General features: G+C 39.0%; 3 protein-coding genes across 8 annotated transcripts; 2 read left to right on the top strand and 1 right to left on the bottom strand.

The window, feature by feature from the left end:
• Positions 1-737: 737 nt before the first annotated feature.
• LOC117613305 lies at positions 738-6,682 on the top strand. Of its 3 annotated transcripts, XM_034341923.1 has the most exons (10): positions 738-852; positions 1,077-1,147; positions 1,432-1,703; positions 2,055-2,715; positions 2,851-3,050; positions 3,143-3,384; positions 3,815-4,683; positions 4,892-4,962; positions 5,160-5,230; positions 6,379-6,682. In XM_034341923.1, the coding sequence occupies exons 2-7, from the start codon at positions 1,127-1,129 to the stop codon at positions 4,504-4,506; spliced, it is 2,088 nt and encodes a 695-aa protein (XP_034197814.1). In that variant the 5' UTR covers positions 738-852; positions 1,077-1,126; the 3' UTR covers positions 4,507-4,683; positions 4,892-4,962; positions 5,160-5,230; positions 6,379-6,682. The 3 variants fall into 3 exon arrangements, with proteins under 3 accessions (XP_034197814.1, XP_034197825.1, XP_034197818.1); XM_034341927.1 differs by lacking the exon at positions 1,432-1,703 and having other exon boundaries at positions 809-852; positions 6,379-6,681; XM_034341934.1 differs by lacking the exons at positions 4,892-4,962; positions 5,160-5,230; positions 6,379-6,682 and having other exon boundaries at positions 3,815-3,893; positions 4,072-4,210.
• On the bottom strand, positions 6,095-8,288 carry LOC117613324 (leucine-rich repeat extensin-like protein 3). Its single transcript, XM_034341941.1, has one exon. It carries the CDS (start codon positions 8,166-8,168, stop codon positions 6,510-6,512), a length of 1,659 nt encoding a protein of 552 aa, XP_034197832.1. The 5' UTR covers positions 8,169-8,288; the 3' UTR covers positions 6,095-6,509.
• A 2,109-nt stretch (positions 8,289-10,397) lies between these two features.
• Positions 10,398-16,514, top strand: LOC117633995 (probable E3 ubiquitin-protein ligase RZFP34). 4 transcript variants are annotated; one of them, XM_034367911.1, is made up of 13 exons: positions 10,398-10,679; positions 12,249-12,920; positions 13,044-13,598; positions 13,690-13,777; positions 13,905-13,964; positions 14,076-14,108; positions 14,379-14,456; positions 14,595-14,638; positions 14,905-14,945; positions 15,036-15,118; positions 15,233-15,324; positions 15,419-15,530; positions 15,616-16,514. In XM_034367911.1, exons 3-13 carry the CDS (start codon positions 13,468-13,470, stop codon positions 15,724-15,726), a joined length of 873 nt encoding a protein of 290 aa, XP_034223802.1. In that variant the 5' UTR covers positions 10,398-10,679; positions 12,249-12,920; positions 13,044-13,467; the 3' UTR covers positions 15,727-16,514. The 4 variants fall into 4 exon arrangements, with proteins under 4 accessions (XP_034223802.1, XP_034223798.1, XP_034223790.1 ...); XM_034367907.1 differs by having other exon boundaries at positions 12,014-12,920; XM_034367899.1 differs by having other exon boundaries at positions 10,398-11,823; positions 12,014-12,920.
• The last annotated feature ends 93 nt before the right edge of the window (positions 16,515-16,607 follow it).

The following is a 16,607-nucleotide window of genomic DNA, read 5'->3' as shown; positions in this document are numbered from 1 at the left end:
GCAAATAGGATTATAGGTGGAATTATTGGTGTTGGATTAATTGGATGGAATGCTTATTGGACATTAATAATGTTGGATTTACTTTCGTTTTGCTGGACGACGCATTATCCCTTCTTGGAAAGAAATGGTGGATTAAAAAAGTAGTGAAGTAATGCAAACTTTTTAGAGCCGTGGAAGCCGTACAAGGTGTATAGCTGCATGGACAACCATTCATGCGAGTCCTTAATTTTTATTTTTTATTTTATTTCAAAGATGAGAAGAACGAGAATCAAACTTTGACATGAATAATAATAACGCTACCACAAGTATAATTATAAAACTTTTCAGTGTATGGACCTTTCTTTTATCTTTAAGGAATGCTAAAGACAATAACTAACCAACGTGTACGTAACTTTCAGCTGTTAATGTATGTATGTACTGTTATGAAATTCATTTACATCAATGATTGGAAGTCTCCTGGTGCGTGTAGGAGATTGCCCTAAGCACTGTCCTCTTCTTTAAAACCGAAAAAGGAAATATTATAAGTAGGAGCCAACTTTTGAATGTGAGGCTCGGTTGGGCTGGAATTAACATTTCCATATGAGCTGGGCTAGGCTAGAAAAGATGGGCCCATATTTTTTGATCTGGCCCAAACATACATCTGATCCCTCCAAGCATATGGTTTGGGTTGGACCCATTTTGAGAGCCCAAAAAGGAAAGAACGACAGAAGAACTGAGGTCATTTTGGTAAATTAATAGCTTTGTCCGATGCACAGTGATCACCAGAAGGCAAAAACTCCGACGCTCCACTGAAACTTCGAAGACCTCAAATCACTCTTCCATGGCTTTCCATTCAAATGGCAGCCTCTAGAGGTAGATATCCCTCCTCAATCTTACTATCTGTTTTCCTTAGCTTTACTTATTTCTTTTTTACTCTTTTTTATTTTTATTTTTCACATGGATTTTCTTTGTGTTGATCTTTTTGCATTTTTCTCAGCTGCTCCTTGGTTTTCCTCTTTCCAGGACTCTCTGGAATTTTTTTTATTTATTATTATTTTAGTTTTTATGTAAATCTTAACTTGATAATTCATTTGCAGTATAAAAGTTTCAGAATTTACACTTTTTGAGCTAGTGGAGAAGGAGAAGCATGAAGGGCCATGAACACAAGGTAAATTTTATTCAATTTCTTTTACCTGAGCAATCTTTGAAGTTCCTACTGTACTGTCATCTTAAAATTCCAACCATTTTATTTTGTAATCTCAAGTAGCTTTGCATTTTGCTTGTTTAAGTTGGTAACTTGGTGTTATGTAATGGTAAGTGAAACCTTATTTGATTTTGTAAGGCAGAAAAGGCAGCATGAGATTAGCACAGACCAATTATTCCAAAATCTTAGCTTGGATTTTTGTGCTACAAAAATTAGAAGAGGTGTGATTTGGTTTTATGTGATCACAGATTCCAAGAATGGAGGACATTCTTAACCTTCCAGTACAAGATCCTCCATGTGCGGAGTTTTCTGCGGCTCATATCAAATGGGTAAAAGTAGAAGGCGGTCGCCAAGGTGGCGATGATATTGCCCTAATCCCATTTGCTAGAGTGGGTGATTTTGTGAAAGGAGAATCTTCAAATGCAGAATGCCCTGCTAGCTTCCGCATTGAGTCAAGAAGGAGGAGACCTGAGGGCAGCATCAGCAAGCCAAGGGTTGACGGCTATCTTGAGTATACACTGTGTGTTGTCTTTGCTCTTCAGAATCCACTAGGCCTTCCTTTCTTTTCTGTGTTTGTTGGGGTTCATGGAGTTCTGGTCTTAAATACCTCCTTTTGACCTTTCGAACCTTCGACTGAGTTTCACTGCTTGATTCACTAGTTTCTGCGCACCTTGAAAATTAGGAATTCATTTCACATTTAAGCTCATTAACCATAACTTAGAGTTTATTAATATTCATGAATATAACTATTAAATTAAACTTGCGAATATAGGTAACTGTAATGTGCTCCATAAACAATTAAATTAAATGCATTCAAATGATTTTCAACTTAAATTTGAGAGACATAATTTTGTATATGGTTATTCATCAGATACTGGTGTTCTTATGGTCCTGAGGATTACCGAGAAAATGAATCTGGTTTGGTGGATGGTTCTAGTACAAAGCCTGCATCCGGAAAGGGAAGCAGGCCTGGGAGGCGTCACATGATGAGGGGCTGCATCTGTCATTTTACTGTAAAACGCTTATATACCCGGCCACTCCTAGCTCTCATCATCTATAACCAGAGAAATCATGTAGACAAATCAGGATCACCTTGTCATGGTATACTTGATCAGGATGCTATGGGAACGAGAGCCATGTATGCTCCACGAATTTCAGAGGAGCAACGCCAGAAAGTGATGTCTATGCTTTATATCGGAATACCTTTGGACAGTATAGTTCAGCATCACATGGAGATGGTCGAGGGGCATGGGGGACCTCATAACCGTGATGATTTTCTAAGTCGTAATGATGTTCGTAACATGGAAAGGGTGATTCGCAATTCTTCTCATGAGTTGCATGAAGATGATGAATGCAGTATAAGGATGTGGGTTCAACGCCATCGCAAGAATGTGTTCTATTTTCAAGATAGCTCTGGTTCAGAACCATTTGTTTTGGGGATGCAGACAGATTGGCAGCTGCAGCAGTTGGTCCAATATGGACATAATGGTTACATAGCTTTCCATTCAACATTTGGCTTAAAGAAACTTAAGGTATCATGATTGCTTCTTATGTGAATTTGATATTTCATGCTTTTGTTTTTTTTTTCCTTATTGTTTTTGTCTTCAAGAATTAAACAAAACAATTATGATATCCGTATCCTTATTGTTTTTGTCCTCTCTTAACAGTATCCCTTGTGTACATTACTTGTTTTCAACGCATCACGGGATGCAATACCAGTTGCTTGGGTCATTACCTCGTCTTTTGTCAGTCAAGATATCCATAAATGGATTGGGCTACTGGCTGAAAGAATCCAAACCAAGGATCCAAGATGGAGACTCGATGCCTTTTTAGTGGATGATCCTTCCTTTGAAATTTCTATAATAAGGTAATAATATTAGTGTGGCTATGTAGTTTAGTCTTAGAGTTTTGTTTATAAATTGAATTGAATTTTTGCTGCAATTGTTTCTTTATTTGCAGAGAGGCTTTCCAATGCCGGGTCTTATTATGCATCTGGCGTGCTCGGCATTCTTGGATAAGAAGACTTTTAAAGACATGCTGCAACTTTGATGTGCAGCGAGAAATGTTTAAGCACTTAGGCTGGCTTTTGTATTGCACAAGAAGGCCAAATACTATGGATTCAGTTGAGGAGTTTATGCAAGTATTTGTTGATCAATGTGCCTTTATGGATTATTTTAAGAGTCGATGGTTACCAAATATAGGTATTTTCCCATTTATGATTGAGACCTTTAATGCATAAAATAAAAAGAAGACATATTTTCTCTTACCTGGCCAGAATACCTGTTTCTGTCAAATGAGCTATGCCTTCTCCTCATTGGAGTGTTGGCTTTTGTCTTTAAGCTCCGTTTGATATCATTTTGCATGCCTTGTACTTTATATAGCTGGTCCCAAACCCATTGAGAGGAGGGTTAGTGTAGCCTAGTTGTTAGGTGACACATGTGAACTATGTGGTCTAACTTACAAACATGAATCCTGAAATGTGATATTCTTAATATTCAAACTTCAGTTTTACAAAATGCAGTTGATGTGCTAGAGGTTGTGATTGCTGTTGTAACCATCACAATGGCCACTTCAAACATTGTTATATTGTTCTTTCAAACATTGATATTTGCATATGCTCATGTTGTGCAGAGTTGTGGGCCAATGGCATAAGGTCTCTTCCTGTGGCTGGTCCAGAGCCAAATGCTGCAATCGAGTCCTATCATCTAAGGTTGAAATCCAAGCTTTTCAATGAACAATATGTTAATTCTTGGTCAAGAGTTGACTGGTTAATCCACACACTTACAACTGAATTTCAATCTTCATATTGGTTAGACCAATATAGCATAGAGACTGGGTATTTTGAAAACTTGAGGGACAAATCTTTCTCAACAAATGCTTGGTATCAGGCTTTGCAGATCCTAAATGTTGATGTCATACTGGATGAGCAAAATCTCCAGTATGCAAAAGTCATCTCACAAACAGACAGAAGCCTGGCATACACTATTTGGAACCCTGGTTCTGAGTTCTCATTGTGTGATTGCCCTTGGTCAAGGCTAGGAAATCTCTGCAAGCATGTCATCAAGGTGGCAATCACATGTAAAAGTCGGCAGGTTGCAAGACCATTATTGTCTGCCCAAGTTTATCGGCAGGCCTTGCTTACCCTTCTTCAAAACCCCCCAGATGATCCTGTAGTTCTTGACCATGCCATTTTACATGCAACCCGCTTGCAACAGGACATTAAAGGCTTGGAAGTATTATCTAATAGTGGGTTGCTCCAGCCTTTACCTTCAGAGATTAGTTCTCATGTAGCAGACAATATACTTTTTCCTCGTCTCCACTGATTAGGCCATCAAAAAGGAGATGGAAACATGCACGAGGCTTGAAGTTATGATCTTTGATCTGGCGCATGGTTAAGACTTGATGTACAGTTCAGACTGTACCTCAGTGAGCTTTGAAATGCTTTGGTATTCATGACTCTCCCTGTCTCTTTCACTCAGATGCAGACTTGCATTATGGAGGTATTTATATCTTTCATGCTTCTGATTACAACTCTCCTTTTTCTCCATTTCTCATGTGTTTGTTGAGAATAAAATCAAGGAAAAATAATTTTTTAAATCAAATTCAGCTTTTCACGTAGTTTGATATTTCAATTATTATTTAGACTATGCATTGAATTTTTCCTTTCTCAAGTGAAAATGAAGATTCTTGACTTTCTTTTTCCTGCAGCAAAAGATGGAACGCAGATTTTACAATTTCTTATTCAGAGTCGTAAATATTGAAGCAGAGCATTGTAGAAGGTAATAGTGAGACCTAACTTTTCAAAACGGTATATTTGTAAGCAATACCTGGAAATTTGAAAAGAATCCAGAAAAAGAATTTCCTCTCTCCAGGGTTGGCTGTAAAAAAATGGCTATTTAAATTATACTTTAAAGGCCATTTTTTATCAAAAGTTCATCAAAGAAATTTTTAGCCACAACTTGTGAACTCTGTGCAGTTTGCAGGAAGAAGCAATCAGGTGTAAGGGTGTGATGTGTAGTTTTGAAAAATTTGAAGACCGTGTTGAAGGTAAGAAAAAAATTTCCTACTTGAATATCAGTAACTAGAAAAATCCTTGATTCTCTTTACATATTCATCTTTTTAAGACTCAGGTAGTTCTATAAATGTTTTACATTAAAAACTCTGAAATAATTCTTTAACATGTAATGCTTCAAGAGGTAGAGAAAGAAGGCTAATGTTTACGTTCATATTTTCGTAGGAAACTAGGATTTACGTTTCATTTCTCATCCTTGCTTTCTTTTCCTTTTTTTTTCTTCTTTGTTTTGTTTTTCTGCTGGACTAGATATCAGTTTGTTAGTTTTCCATTAATTGTCTGTTCTCACAGCAAGCAGATGGGACAAATCAGCAGAAAGAGAGCCGCTTTTTTTTTTTTTTTTTTTTTTTTTTGAGGACCTTTCCTATTGAAAGGGGCGATAGCATATTAAACTCACACACACAACACGGATGCTAGGAATCGAACCCAGGATCTTGCCTGAGGGAGTAAATACTCCAAACCACTACACTAGTGGGTCCTTTGCGAAAGAGAGCCGCTTTAAAGATGAGGATGTGACAAAAACTGGGGGAGGAATTCAGTCGCTCCTGACTGTTTTGTTTGGTGGTTGGTCGACCATTTAAGTTTCAAGGCAACACGTAGAATTTTACCTTTTGCCCTTTTACCAGTTTAAACCAGTAATATGACTGGAGAACTCAATGTGCTTGAGGCCATTTTAGTCACCTGATGGAACTTAGTTGCAAGGGTTTCAAGCTTTGTTTGGCTAAATGGTTCTAAGATCTTTAGTTGAAAGAGATTTCAATTGGGACCGGAAGAAATCCAGCATTGCATATTTTATTCAATTTGAGTAGAAGTGTGTGCTTTAATTTACCATTTAGCTCTGAAAATAAGCAAAGGGAAAGCTCTTAATATAACAGAAATGTAAGAATCTAGAGAGCTTTGTAATTACATTCCAAGTAGCCTAGTACTTTATCTTCCAACTTATTATCTACTTTTAAAGACAAGTCCATAACAATGTAAATAAATAGAGATTTTTTTTTTTGGTTGAAAAAAAAAATTAAGAAAAAACCTTCACTATGCACTGTCTCGTTCCTCTTGTGTTCACCTTCACCTTGTAACATGATTTGATGACCTTGTTCTGTATTGCCTGCGTCTCTGGTTGCAGTGGTAGAGATCATGAATTCGTGGCAATTATTTTTAATGTGGAAATTCGTTTCCAAGTCATGGGACTTTAGTCACTCTAGTGTATCAGTCTCTAAGCTGTCTGGGAAGGTGGAGAAGAAATGGAAGGAATCACTAATAAAACAGTGGTGGTGGTGGTGAGGCATAGGAGACACCGATAGTTGGTGGCAACGGGCCATCATACACTGGAGCTGGCGGTGAAGGTGGAGGTGGAGAAGGTCTCATACATGGTGGCGGAGATGGAGGTGGAGAAGGTGAAGCGGGTGGTGGAGAATAAATGGGTGGTGGAGGCGGCGATGGATGAGAATTAGAGGGTGGAGGTGGGGGAGAATGTAGGGGAGGTGGTGGTGACTTGCGATGAGGAGATGGTGGAGGATCAGAGGGTCGAGGTGGTGGTGGGGAATGTGGTGAAGGAGGTGGTGGGGAGGGAAGGCAAGGCTGTGGGGATGGTGGCGGTGGTGGTGGTGGAGGAGGAGGAGGAGGAGGAGGAGGTGATGGCGATGGAGGTGGTGGTGATGGTGATGGAGGTGGTGGTGATGGAGATGGTGGTGGTGGAGGTGGTAATGGTGGGGAGGGAGGAACAGAAGGACGGCATCCAAAAGAACTACAACGAACACCCTTAGACAAGGCCAATTTACAGTGCAACATGGTTCTCTGCTTTGGCCTACGCCGCAAGCAATTCTTGCTGTCATCAAACTTCTCCAATTTCAAACACATTGGTGGCTCACTAGTGAAGAAGTTGTGCTCAAAGCTAAAGTTCCTCAGGTTCTGAAGCTCACAAACGCTCTCAGGTATGTTCCCTCTTAGCATGTTATGAGCCACATTGAGCGTCTCCAAGCTCACCATTTCACCCACTGCCTCTGGCAACTCACCGACAATCCGATTATAGCTCACATCAAAAACAGTCACATCCTTCAGCATCCCTATTTCCTTTGGCAAGCACGAGTGGAAGCCGTTGTTTGTGAGCACCACTTCGTTCAAATTCTTGGACATGTTACCAAGGCTGGCTGGCACACACCCATGGAAGTTGTTGTTTGCAAGAACAATAACTGAGACTGGCGAGTTCCCCAAATTATCCGGCAATTCGAAGGAGAACCTGTTGTGGTTGATGAAGATTGCATCTAGATCTTTATCAAACAGTTCCTTGGGGACCTTACCTTCAAACTCATTGAATCGCAGGTCCAGGAATTTTAGCTTTGGCAGTCGAAGAACAACAAGAGGGAACTTCCCAGCAAAGCGGTTGTTGCTCAGATCAAGCTCAAAAAGCAGCTTCAGTTTGCTGAAACTCTTCGGGACACTGCCGCAAAACCGATTGGAGTTGATGTGGAACAATGCAATATCTGAGAGCAGACCCAGCTCTTCAGGGAGGTACCCTGCAATGCCGCCGTGGTTCAGATCAATGCCGGCCACAGTTTCGACTGACGGGTCGTCTAGGGCTCGGGAGCAGAAGACTCCAGTGTAGCTGCAGACATTGGATCCAACCCAGTTGGATGTTTGGCCCAGAGGGTCTGAGAGCATGGCTTGTTTCCATGCCTGGAGGGCAACGTAGGCACTCCTGAGTCTTGGGTTGTGAAAAACAAGGGAGGATGGGACTGCCACAAGCTCCCCTCTTGACCCATCTTGGTCAGTGTAGAACAAGAGCTGCCTCTGATTAATATGAGAAAGTTTTAACTCTCTCAGGCCTGCATTAGGGTTTTGGGCAGTGGAGCCAAGGCAAAGGATCAGTATCAAGAAAGTAGAGGGTAGAAAAATGTGTTGAATTTCTCTCTTCATCACATACAAGAGATCACATCTATGGGGTTTCAATTTCTTGGTTTTGGTTTGCTCAGCATTTTAAGAGAGAAAAAGAGAAGATTTTGGGGATGGGAAAATGATCAAAATCCACAGTAAAAGCTCAGAGCCACTGAGTTTTTGTAAAACTTTTTGTGTATAACAATTGTGTTCACTGTGCAAGACAAGTATGTCAGAGGAGTGGCAGGTAGGGACGTTGAGATTTTGCTGGAACCGATGAATGCATGATTCTTATTACATCTGTATAAAATGGAACCAGTCAAACGGAAACACCGGTTTTTTCTGGGACGGTTCCCGATTCTAACTCTCTCATCTTGGACTTGATCAAGTTTTTCACACCAATTTAGGGGCCTGAGGGTGTTAGTTGCAGATATAAGAGAATTTTAAGAGGCTCGTAAAGGACCCTTAGTGAGACATAATTAAGAATTTGACTACGCGTATTAGACCTATATGCGGTTGATAATCGTTTACACGCGCGTCTGAGTTAAAGTTAGTGTTAGTTGTAGATATAAGAGAATTTTAAGAGGGATAGTAAAAGACCCTTAGTGAGACATAATTAAGAATTTGACTATGCATATTAGACCTACATACTGCTAATAATCGTCCATAAGCACATAATCAACTGAGTTAAAGTTAGTTATCCATACTCGCAAGAGTTATTTATATTAACACCCCCTGAGGTTTCTTGTGTTTGTACAAAACCCCCTCATGTCTCAAAAATTACACGAACACCCTTGAGGTTTTAGTTTGTTTTCATAAAACCCATTTTCGTTGATTGTTTGTCCAAAAATTGATGATTTCATTGAAAAATAACATATGCAAATGACAAAATTAACCTTAATGAAGTATATGCAATTTAATCTCAAAGGCCTACTTCGACATTTGGAGAATTTTTTGTATAAAATCATCAATCTTTGAATGGAAAATGAATGAAAATGAGTTTTGTGAAAACAATTTAAAACCTCATGGAGTGTTCATGTAATTTCTAAAACTTAAGGAGTTTTGTGAAAAAGTCGAAAACCTTAAGGAGTGTTAGTGTAAATAACTCTACTCGCAAACAATTTTTTTAGTGTAATTATCATTTCCTAACGTTTTCTTTTCTAACTTCAATTTTCACATATCTCGAATTGAATTGGATTGAAACATATCTTTACTACCTATCACAAAGTTAATGGGACTTGTCTTTCATTTTGAATTTAGTTATATTGAAAATTTAGAAGAATATTGGATTTCCAATTGAGTTACAAATCATACTACCAGGATCATTTCATATTATAATATAGACACAATACCATGACAGACCCATAAAATACACCTCTTCTTGAAAAAATAAATAGACGCAATGTGTAATGAGTCTAAAGTATTTCACATTCATAAGGCATTGAGATCGATTGAGAAAGTTAGAAGTCTTGAATTCAAATCTTATTGTTTAAAAAAAAAAAACTATATTAGGTCATGTAATCGTAGATTTGATTTCACAACGATGAGCTAGACGGAACACAAAATATATAATTGAAATTCATCAAACTGATTCACGTTTGGATCCAGTTGAGCAAATCAAGGTGAGCTTAGAATGATTTCCAAGAAACTTGGCATTCCTATGAGAAATCAATATTATAACATTATCATAAAATGTTCTAAATCATAATGGTCTCCCAATTCGCAGGATCACTTCTCTCACCAACATGTCACGATGTCTAATGGAGTTATCACAAATCAATGCTATATAGTATTCATTTTATTGGATAAACATGAATTTGGAGATTTTCTTAAATTAATTAATATTTTTTTAAATATCATTAAATCCATCCACGTCAACCTTAACACGTGGCATGCAATCAGAAATTTTTACCAATTTAAGTAACACGTGTCGTCGTTGCGCTTAGCTCAATCTAAATTCCAGACCAGACGTGTACGCTTCGATCATGACCGTTGAATGGTCAAGTTCTCCTAACGAGAAGAAAGAAACATAATACTATTCAACGTCACCGACATTCAAAGCGAAGCTTTCTAATACATGTGTATGCACGTTAATTAACATACTCTCTCTCTTTGGACCCGTCCGATTTAATACCACGATATCCACACCGCCAGAGTTACGCTACGCACAGTTATACAATGGGCGCGAGTGCTCCGGATAAAATCTGATTATCTTAATTTAGAAAAAACGGAGATATTTTCAGGCAATTTACTGCACAAGCTGTCAATTGAGAAGCAACAGAAAGAAACCGGTGGACCTGACGCTTTCGTTTTCGAAGGCTCTGGAAACGATCATATCTTCAGGGAGGCTATAAATTTGGCTTCGTTTCGAATTCTCTCTCTCATCTTCGTCTCTGCACTCTGTATATCGGTATCTCTCTCCCTCTCTCTCTCACGTACACACACGCACATAGATTCTAAAGGCGAGCCGGAGCTCCGGACTGTCAAGAGGATCCCGCCGTTTGTTATCGGATTCGGATCGGCGACTGCACCGCTTGTCGTTCCCGATTGAAAGTTCGTTATTCTTTAAGAAATCCATATAATTAGTAGTCTGTTTTGATCTGAATGGCTTTAATTTTGCGTTAATTGTTCACATCGTAGGTAATTTGGTGCTGCAGTTTTTTAATTCTGTGTGTTTGTGTTTGTGTGCTTAAGCGTTAGGTGTGTGTGATATGCTATCGTGTTAATGCTGAGCTTTTGATTTCGCAGTAACGTATTTTCAATGAATTGTGTTTATGCTTCATTTTTCTGTTGCTGTATTGTTCATCATGCATTGCGTGGATTGCTGTGGATTTGATTTGGTGAATGGTTTTATGTTCCATCTTGTGCTGTTTGAATTTGTGTTGTTGGTTTTGTGATGATTGTTGACTGGTTGACTGTGACGAATTTGGTTGTTGCTGCTGATGATGATGATGACGATAATCGATATGTTTGGTTTAGCTAATTTTTGAAAGAAATGTGATGGCTGCCTTGGTTACTTCTTCTGGTAGATAATCTTTTCCGTGCATGAAATTTATGTCCAAGATGAAATGCTATGTGAGACCATTGGTTTTCCTTGGGAAAGAAGCCACGTCTAACTTTTTGTTTGTAATTTCTACATTTCGTTTATTTGTGGATTCATCATTAGTATTACAGAGGGAGAGGAGGAAAATAGAAAATGGGTAGCTGTGGAACATGATGCATTTGTTTTGTATCATAGGTGATTCTACTCAACAAGGTCTTTTTTGTTTCTTTTTACTGACGGTGCACTTTTTTTGGTTGAGAAACTAGAAACAAAATTAGGGCGGTGAAATCTCTCTATTACTTGCCAGTTGATTTCAGCCAACTGTTGAATAATAACATACCCAAACGGACACGTGATGTGACTGGGTTATAGTAGGTCTTTTTTTATTTGGACGAGGATTTATAGTAATTGGATAGCAAATAGAGTTCATGCTTGTGGGGTGAAATGAATGGCAATTTGGTCCTTTTGTTGTGGTTGTTCTATATAAGCTTCTGAAATAGGCGTGTGAAGTGAGTATTGTCAGCCATCATTCCCTCTTTATGGCCCGTGCATCTCGTTTGGTGTACCTCAGCCTCTTGTTTCTGAAGCAGCCCTTGTTCATCCAGAAACACCAAGGTTAATGTTGTTGGGCCTTCCTCCGGACCTTGGTTTCAGGTACTGAGCTATAGTAGCTCGTTATAGATAACCGTTAGGGCCTTTAAAGTATAGGGCTTCAGTGTTTTGGGGTGTTAACTACCAGTGCAAGTGGAATACTTAAGGATGCCAGTTCTGGATTTCATAATGCAAATGATAAAAGAAAGTATTACCTGATATATTTTCTGATATTAATTATCGGCCTTTTCAGTTTCTGTTACTGAGGATGGGAAAACATTACAGCTTGTGTTGAGTCTACGGCTTGGTTGCAGCTTGAGGCTTGTGGATATTTGTTAAAATTTAAGGAGACTGCTTTAACAAATTACCTAAGATAATTTTCTTTGTTTTTAATTGGGTTGCATTGAAAGGTAGGGCAGCATACGGGGGGGCTTATTCCTTTGGGTTTTTCTTTTATGTTAATATTGAGTTTCGGCAGTATTCTGCAGGGCTGTTATATCTGTACCAGAGGTGAAATTTCCAACTCCAGAGTGTATATGCTGGTTTATCAGGGTTCTGATTGAGGGGTTTGAACGTCTTACCAGTAAATATGGTTCTTCACATCTCCATCCGAAGATGTCAGCGTATATTTCTAGTTAGATCTTGTGGTCTCCTCTTTCTTGGCGCCTATATCCATGTACTACCCCATTGTGAATATTCCGTACTGAAACTCTTTGTAGCGGAAACATCATTTTCTGAGTTGTCTTATCTGCCCCCTTGTGCTAATCTGAGCATTTGTCTGCTCTTGGTTATGAGTTTCAAAGCTCATACTCCAAGTACATTGTTCATTTCATCCCTAAACCTGTTATTAAAACTCGTCAAGTTGTAAGTAGTTTAGTAGAGACAAGAATGACAAGAATGGTGCTCCACTTATCTGGTTAGGGACTTAGCCTTGCATGGGTGCTGTGGTCCTTGAAGGAGAGTTAATTTTCTCTAAAGGAAATCAAGAGATGAAAGTTGTGATTCTTTTGTAGTTCATAACTCAACTATATAGATGATGAGAGAACTCCACAAGTTTCAAGCAGTGACACTCAAAGTCTGACGGTATAGAGTTTTTAAGATTTTGCCTATTGGGTAAGTTCAGTACTCGAAGCAGACATGGTGGATAATTTCCATTTAAGGTAGGCCTGTCTTCTATGGACAACCAACACAACACATTTCTCCATCTCTCGCACTCTTTCCCCTATTTTGTTACAAACATTTTAAAACGCATTTGATTGTGTGATATATTGCTTTTACCATAGGTTGGGGTGTCAATTCGTCGTGCCCAGTATAGTTGGATTTGGTTCTGGGACTTCTTCAAGGAATCAAGTGATGCAATGTTATCGCTTACTTTCAACAGATGGAAGCTCTGGAGTTCCCCAGCGCTGCATTGTAGTTATTGTTTGGGATGCTTATAGATCTACTTGTTTTGATGAATCCTCCTCTTGGAGAAATGCTGATTGGAGCTGTTCAACCTTGCTTGGATTTTGTTGTTGCTGATTTCAAATGTCTGCAGCATTATAGAAGAAAGCAGAGTTTCATGGGGTGTTTGCCTGGCTTGATCGGGTGACTAATATGCCCTGAGGATTAATCATTGTTGCTAAATATTTTTGTACATGCAGGTGCTTTAGGCCTTCTGCAAGCTTCTAAATATTATCATATCAATTTGGAGATAAGCAACATAGAATGGTTAGACAGAACAAAATGGAGGATGCCCATTTGAATCTATCGTGCATGCTCACTGTAGAATCAAAAGTAGAATCAAGGGATACTGGAAAGGCCACTGAATTGTTGGAGAGAGGACACATGGAGTATGGGTAATGTTCTTATTCATCACTCTGCTTGTTTCATTCCCTCCCCTGTCACGAAGAAACATTATGATATTGGTTTCCTTTTCTTCTTCTGCAGCTGTTCGCACTACAGGCGAAGGTGCCGCATTAGAGCTCCTTGCTGCAATGAGATTTTTGATTGTCGCCATTGTCATAATGAAGCAGAGGTGAGTATTCACTTTGTACAATTTCAGAGAATATTCCAGTAGGAATAATTCTGCCTTTCTTATGTTTTTATTGATAATTCTTTTTTGAGTTGTGCCAACTTGTATTGAATTTCATATTGGTGTACAGAACAATATCAATGTCGATCAGAAGCATAGGCATGACATACCACGTCATCAAGTCAAACAGGTAATCCATGTATGAGTTGGTGTATATCTTCTCCTGTCGTTGTTTGAATTTTAATAGTTAATTTTATTGTTCTGCTTCGGAAGCTGACAAAATACCTGCATGTTACTTCAGATGATATGTTCACTTTGTGGCACTGAGCAAGAGGTGAGTTTTGTTTTATTGACAGATTTATTTACTTATTTATTTATTTGGATTTTGTATTAAGTCATTAAACTTGTGAGATAGGGTTGTGTTTGACGTCAGTATTCTAGTAATTAATTCGTTAATAATTAGGATATAGTGGATATTGTTGATGCATTATGCATTAGCTGAACTTAAGATGTTTTCTCGATTCTATAATTAAGACAAATCTTTAATTCCAAGACATGCTTGCAAGTTTCTGTAGTATCTTATGTTGGTTGCTTTCATTACCAGGTTGGACAAGTTTGTGTTAACTGTGGTGTATGCATGGGGAAATATTTCTGTGGGACTTGCAAGCTATTCGATGATGATGTGAGTGCTCGACTTTCTTTAATTCTGTTCTACGTTATATGTCAGGATTTTTATGTGAGTTTGCCATGGAAGTTCATGATACTTTCTTTCAAGTAATCAGCTTGTGTAGCAAGCTAATCCTATTTGCCTTCTTTGCAGACATCTAAGAGACAGTACCACTGCAATGGATGTGGAATTTGCAGGTAAGATTCTCTTGACCTTGTTAAGGCTGTGTGCAAAAATGTTTTGGTAATCTCCTTTTGGTATTATTTGTTTAGCACTGAACACGATAGGGGACATCCATGTTTCTATTCACTAGAGAAAATATTCTTCCATGCATCAGTTTTTTTCTGGCTCAGCTGCACTTTCTGCTTGTCTGCCTTCACTTCTTTCTTTGTTGTGTTGTGTTTATGTCTTGTTGAGCTTTAATTCTTTAGTGTTTGACTCGATAGTGCACTTTTTGTGACAGAATCGGAGGGCGTGAGAATTTCTTCCACTGCTACAAGTGTGGTAAGCAATGTGTGCTTGTTTTTCTCCAAAGAAACTAAGCATCCTGTTTATTATATTGTACCATGACTGATGTTATTATCTTCTTGTTAGGCTGCTGCTACTCAATTATGTTAAAAAACAGCCACCCTTGTGTGGAGGGAGCAATGCATCACGACTGCCCTGTTTGCTTTGAGGTAAGACTAGCAGTTACAAATTCTTACAACATTCTTACAACAAATATTTAGTTTGTTGTTTTGGGGTTATTGATGCCTGCCTTACTGGAGTATAACATACCTGGTGATCTGCAGTTCTTATTTGAATCAACAAATGATGTTACGGTGATGCTGTGTGGACACACTATTCACAAGGATTGCTTAAAAGAGATGAGGGAGCATTATCAGTAGGTTGCCTGGCAGCTATGTTATTTTGATTCCTTTTGTTTGGCTAGTTGAGTAGAATTATCTAATTCGCCGGTTGATCGTACTTTATGACAGATATGCGTGCCCTCTTTGCTCCAAATCAGTTTGTGATATGTCCAAGGTATGGGAGAAATATGACATGGAGATTGCAGCTACACCAATGCCTGAACCATATAAAAACAAATTGGTACTCTTTCTCCTCTCTCTACACACTTTCCAAGTGTACAATGTGTGGTTAGAAGTCATTCTTATTTCGTGATTCGCTTCAACAGGTCTGGATCCTCTGCAACGACTGCGGGAAAAGCTCACAAGTGCAGTACCATGTTGTGGCCCAGAAATGCCTGAACTGTAAATCCTACAACACTCGCCAAACGAGAGGCTGAGCTAGTTGGCTATGGTTGCATCAGAATTGATTTTGGCTTTGGCTATTATTGTGCAGCTACGTGTGTCACAAGACTCGCAACAAAGGGCTCCGTACACTCTTTTGACCACCTGGCTGTATCAGTGACAAAGGGAATTGTGGTCCTGCGATTGTCCTGTTGGAAACCTGTGGCTGAATGCACCGTTGCGATTCGCTTTTTGTTTCTGCGTTTCTTTTCCTCATCTATTTATTTATTTACTTCTGTATGTGTGGTTTCACCTTGTAATTAAGCCAAGAGTAGCCATGATGATTTCTCGATTTATCATCTGGATGGATGATCTCTTGTTTTCCTCTGTAATCCTCTCGTCATTCTCAATTGCGTTTGGTTATTCGAACAGTATTCCCCACTCCGGCAAATGCATTCAAATGGTATCCACTCCTGCAAAGGCACCGCCCCTGAGCTTCGGTTCACCTGTCTCTGTGGATGGAGGAGTGGGTATTAAGAACGTTGACATGTTTGAGACAAAGTGGAGGGAGTTGATTTGGAAGAGGCACAAGTTCATGTGGAAAAAGACAATCGTACCCCTTTTTAGGCGCAGTTTTATGCATTCAACTCGTACAGCTGGGTCATTGACCATGGTTTTCCTATAAACTAATCTGATTCGTGTAGTGGTTATAGAATTTGGAAATTGATAAGAGGGCGTTGGCCTGCAGGTTTTCCTCACTATGAAGAAGATGATTGTTATTTGAATTAAAGAATATGAAAAGACAAGAAAAGAGGTGCTTGACAGTACAGCATTTTCAGAGGAATTCTGATGAACATTTTCTACTGTAAGATTAGGACAAAGCATTTCTGCTGGTGCTTGTCTCCCTGCTATTGCTATCTAGCTCGGTTGCTAACTT

This window comes from Prunus dulcis, chromosome 1, assembly GCF_902201215.1.
Source record: "Prunus dulcis chromosome 1, ALMONDv2, whole genome shotgun sequence".
NCBI classification, from domain to species: Eukaryota; Viridiplantae; Streptophyta; class Magnoliopsida; order Rosales; family Rosaceae; genus Prunus; species Prunus dulcis.
Note: the sequence above shows the minus strand (reverse complement) of the source record. Positions and strands in the feature narration are given on the sequence as shown.

What these genes read in the sequence shown, in the direction of transcription:
- LOC117613305 (XM_034341923.1), top strand. Translation starts at nt 1,127, where the DNA reads ATGAAGGGCCATGAACACAAG. An exon ending in GGCTATCTTGAGTATACACT is followed by an intron (nt 1,704 to 2,054) that starts GTGTGTTGTCTT and finishes GTTATTCATCAG; the next exon opens with ATACTGGTGTTCTTATGGTC. An exon ending in TTTGAAATTTCTATAATAAG is followed by an intron (nt 3,051 to 3,142) that starts GTAATAATATTA and finishes CTTTATTTGCAG; the next exon opens with AGAGGCTTTCCAATGCCGGG.
- LOC117613324 (XM_034341941.1), bottom strand. Translation starts at nt 8,168, where the DNA reads ATGAAGAGAGAAATTCAACACATTTTTCTACCCTCTACTTTCTTGATA.
- LOC117633995 (XM_034367911.1), top strand. Translation starts at nt 13,468, where the DNA reads ATGGTTAGACAGAACAAAATGGAGGATGCCCATTTGAATCTATCGTGC. An exon ending in GCAAGCTATTCGATGATGAT is followed by an intron (nt 14,457 to 14,594) that starts GTGAGTGCTCGA and finishes CCTTCTTTGCAG; the next exon opens with ACATCTAAGAGACAGTACCA. An exon ending in AATGGATGTGGAATTTGCAG is followed by an intron (nt 14,639 to 14,904) that starts GTAAGATTCTCT and finishes TTTTTGTGACAG; the next exon opens with AATCGGAGGGCGTGAGAATT.